Source organism: Octodon degus, unplaced genomic scaffold (genome assembly GCF_000260255.1).
Source record: "Octodon degus isolate 3935 unplaced genomic scaffold, OctDeg1.0 scaffold00064, whole genome shotgun sequence".
Taxonomy (NCBI): Eukaryota; Metazoa; Chordata; class Mammalia; order Rodentia; family Octodontidae; genus Octodon; species Octodon degus.
The window spans coordinates 2,546,320-2,547,452 of record NW_004524640.1 but is presented as its reverse complement, the minus strand read 5'-3'; the positions used below and the strand labels follow the sequence as shown (position 1 = coordinate 2,547,452).

At 34.8% G+C, this 1,133-nt stretch overlaps 1 protein-coding gene across 8 annotated transcripts in view; it reads left to right on the top strand.

Annotated features, from left to right (window-relative positions):
• C2cd5 (C2 calcium dependent domain containing 5) overlaps window positions 1-1,133 on the top strand; it is a 113,997-nt gene that overhangs the window by 85,381 nt on the left and 27,483 nt on the right. For all 8 annotated transcript variants that reach the window (XM_023718912.1, XM_004634553.2, XM_023718909.1 and 5 more), the window contains one exon: window positions 227-367. In XM_023718912.1, the coding sequence (XP_023574680.1) occupies window positions 227-367 (141 nt within the window). The remainder of the gene's footprint in view (window positions 1-226; window positions 368-1,133) is intronic.

The window sequence follows — 1,133 nt, the reverse complement described above, 5'->3', positions numbered from 1 at the left end:
CTTGGTATATCAGACAGCTGTATTTCTAGGCAGCAATTATGAGTAAAAGGAAATATTTATATCCTCTATAGTCATAAACATTACACTTAACTACCAAGTTTATTGAATATATTTTATAGACTCACTTTTATTCTACTAGACATTGTCAGTTTATATCAAAGATTAAAATTTATGACTAAACTAAAAAAAGTCCTCATATGATATAAAGCAACTGTATTTCTTTTAGGAGATATCTGAAGAGGTTATTGGATCACCCATCCCAGAACCCAGACAGCGCTCAAGACTTCTGAGATCTCAGTCAGAAAGCTCTGACGAAGTTACAGAATTGGATCTTTCCCATGGAAAAAAAGATGCTTTTGTTTTGGAGGTGATGTTGCATAGAGCTTTCCTTGGAGTTTTGGCAGTTTAGACTCAGATCCTAAATTAATATGATACCTTGTTTTAAATATCAAAAAAGCAAAAATGTTTAATCATAACAAATTAATATAGAATTCAAAATATAAGAACACAGTGGCTGACACAATAATGCGGATGGTTCTGTAACAATTAATGTATGATTGAAGTAATATTAAAATAGATGGAGCATCCCTAATCCAGGATTCTAAGAAAAATGTTTAGATTTTGAAACATTTCAGATTTTTGAAGCATTTTGGCTTTTACCATTAGAGATGCTCTGTTCTTAAAAGTACTGTGCAGATATTTCAATATCTGACAACTCTTGTCTGAAACACTTCTGATCTCAAGGTTTTTGGATGAGTGATACTCATCCTGTAACATTAAGTAGATGGAGTCAGTTTTATGAATTTAAGTGTTTATATGCTGTTCTTTGACTTACTATATTTATTACCCACTTTTTAGGATAATGGGGTCATTAATATATATGAATATAAACACTGCAAATTCTGGGTATAATGTTTCTTGCTGAATTAAGAAATTATAGTTAGGGGACTGGGGAGATAGCTCGGCAGTCTAAATGCCTGCTTGGCAAGAGGAAGGACCTTGGTTCAGTCCCCAGTAGAGAATGCTGTGCTAGCTTCAGAACCTGCTGTGCCAGGCACCAAAATTGGGCATGGTGGCACCCACTTGTAATCCTAGCATCGGGGAGGCTAAGACAGGAGGATCACTACAAGTCT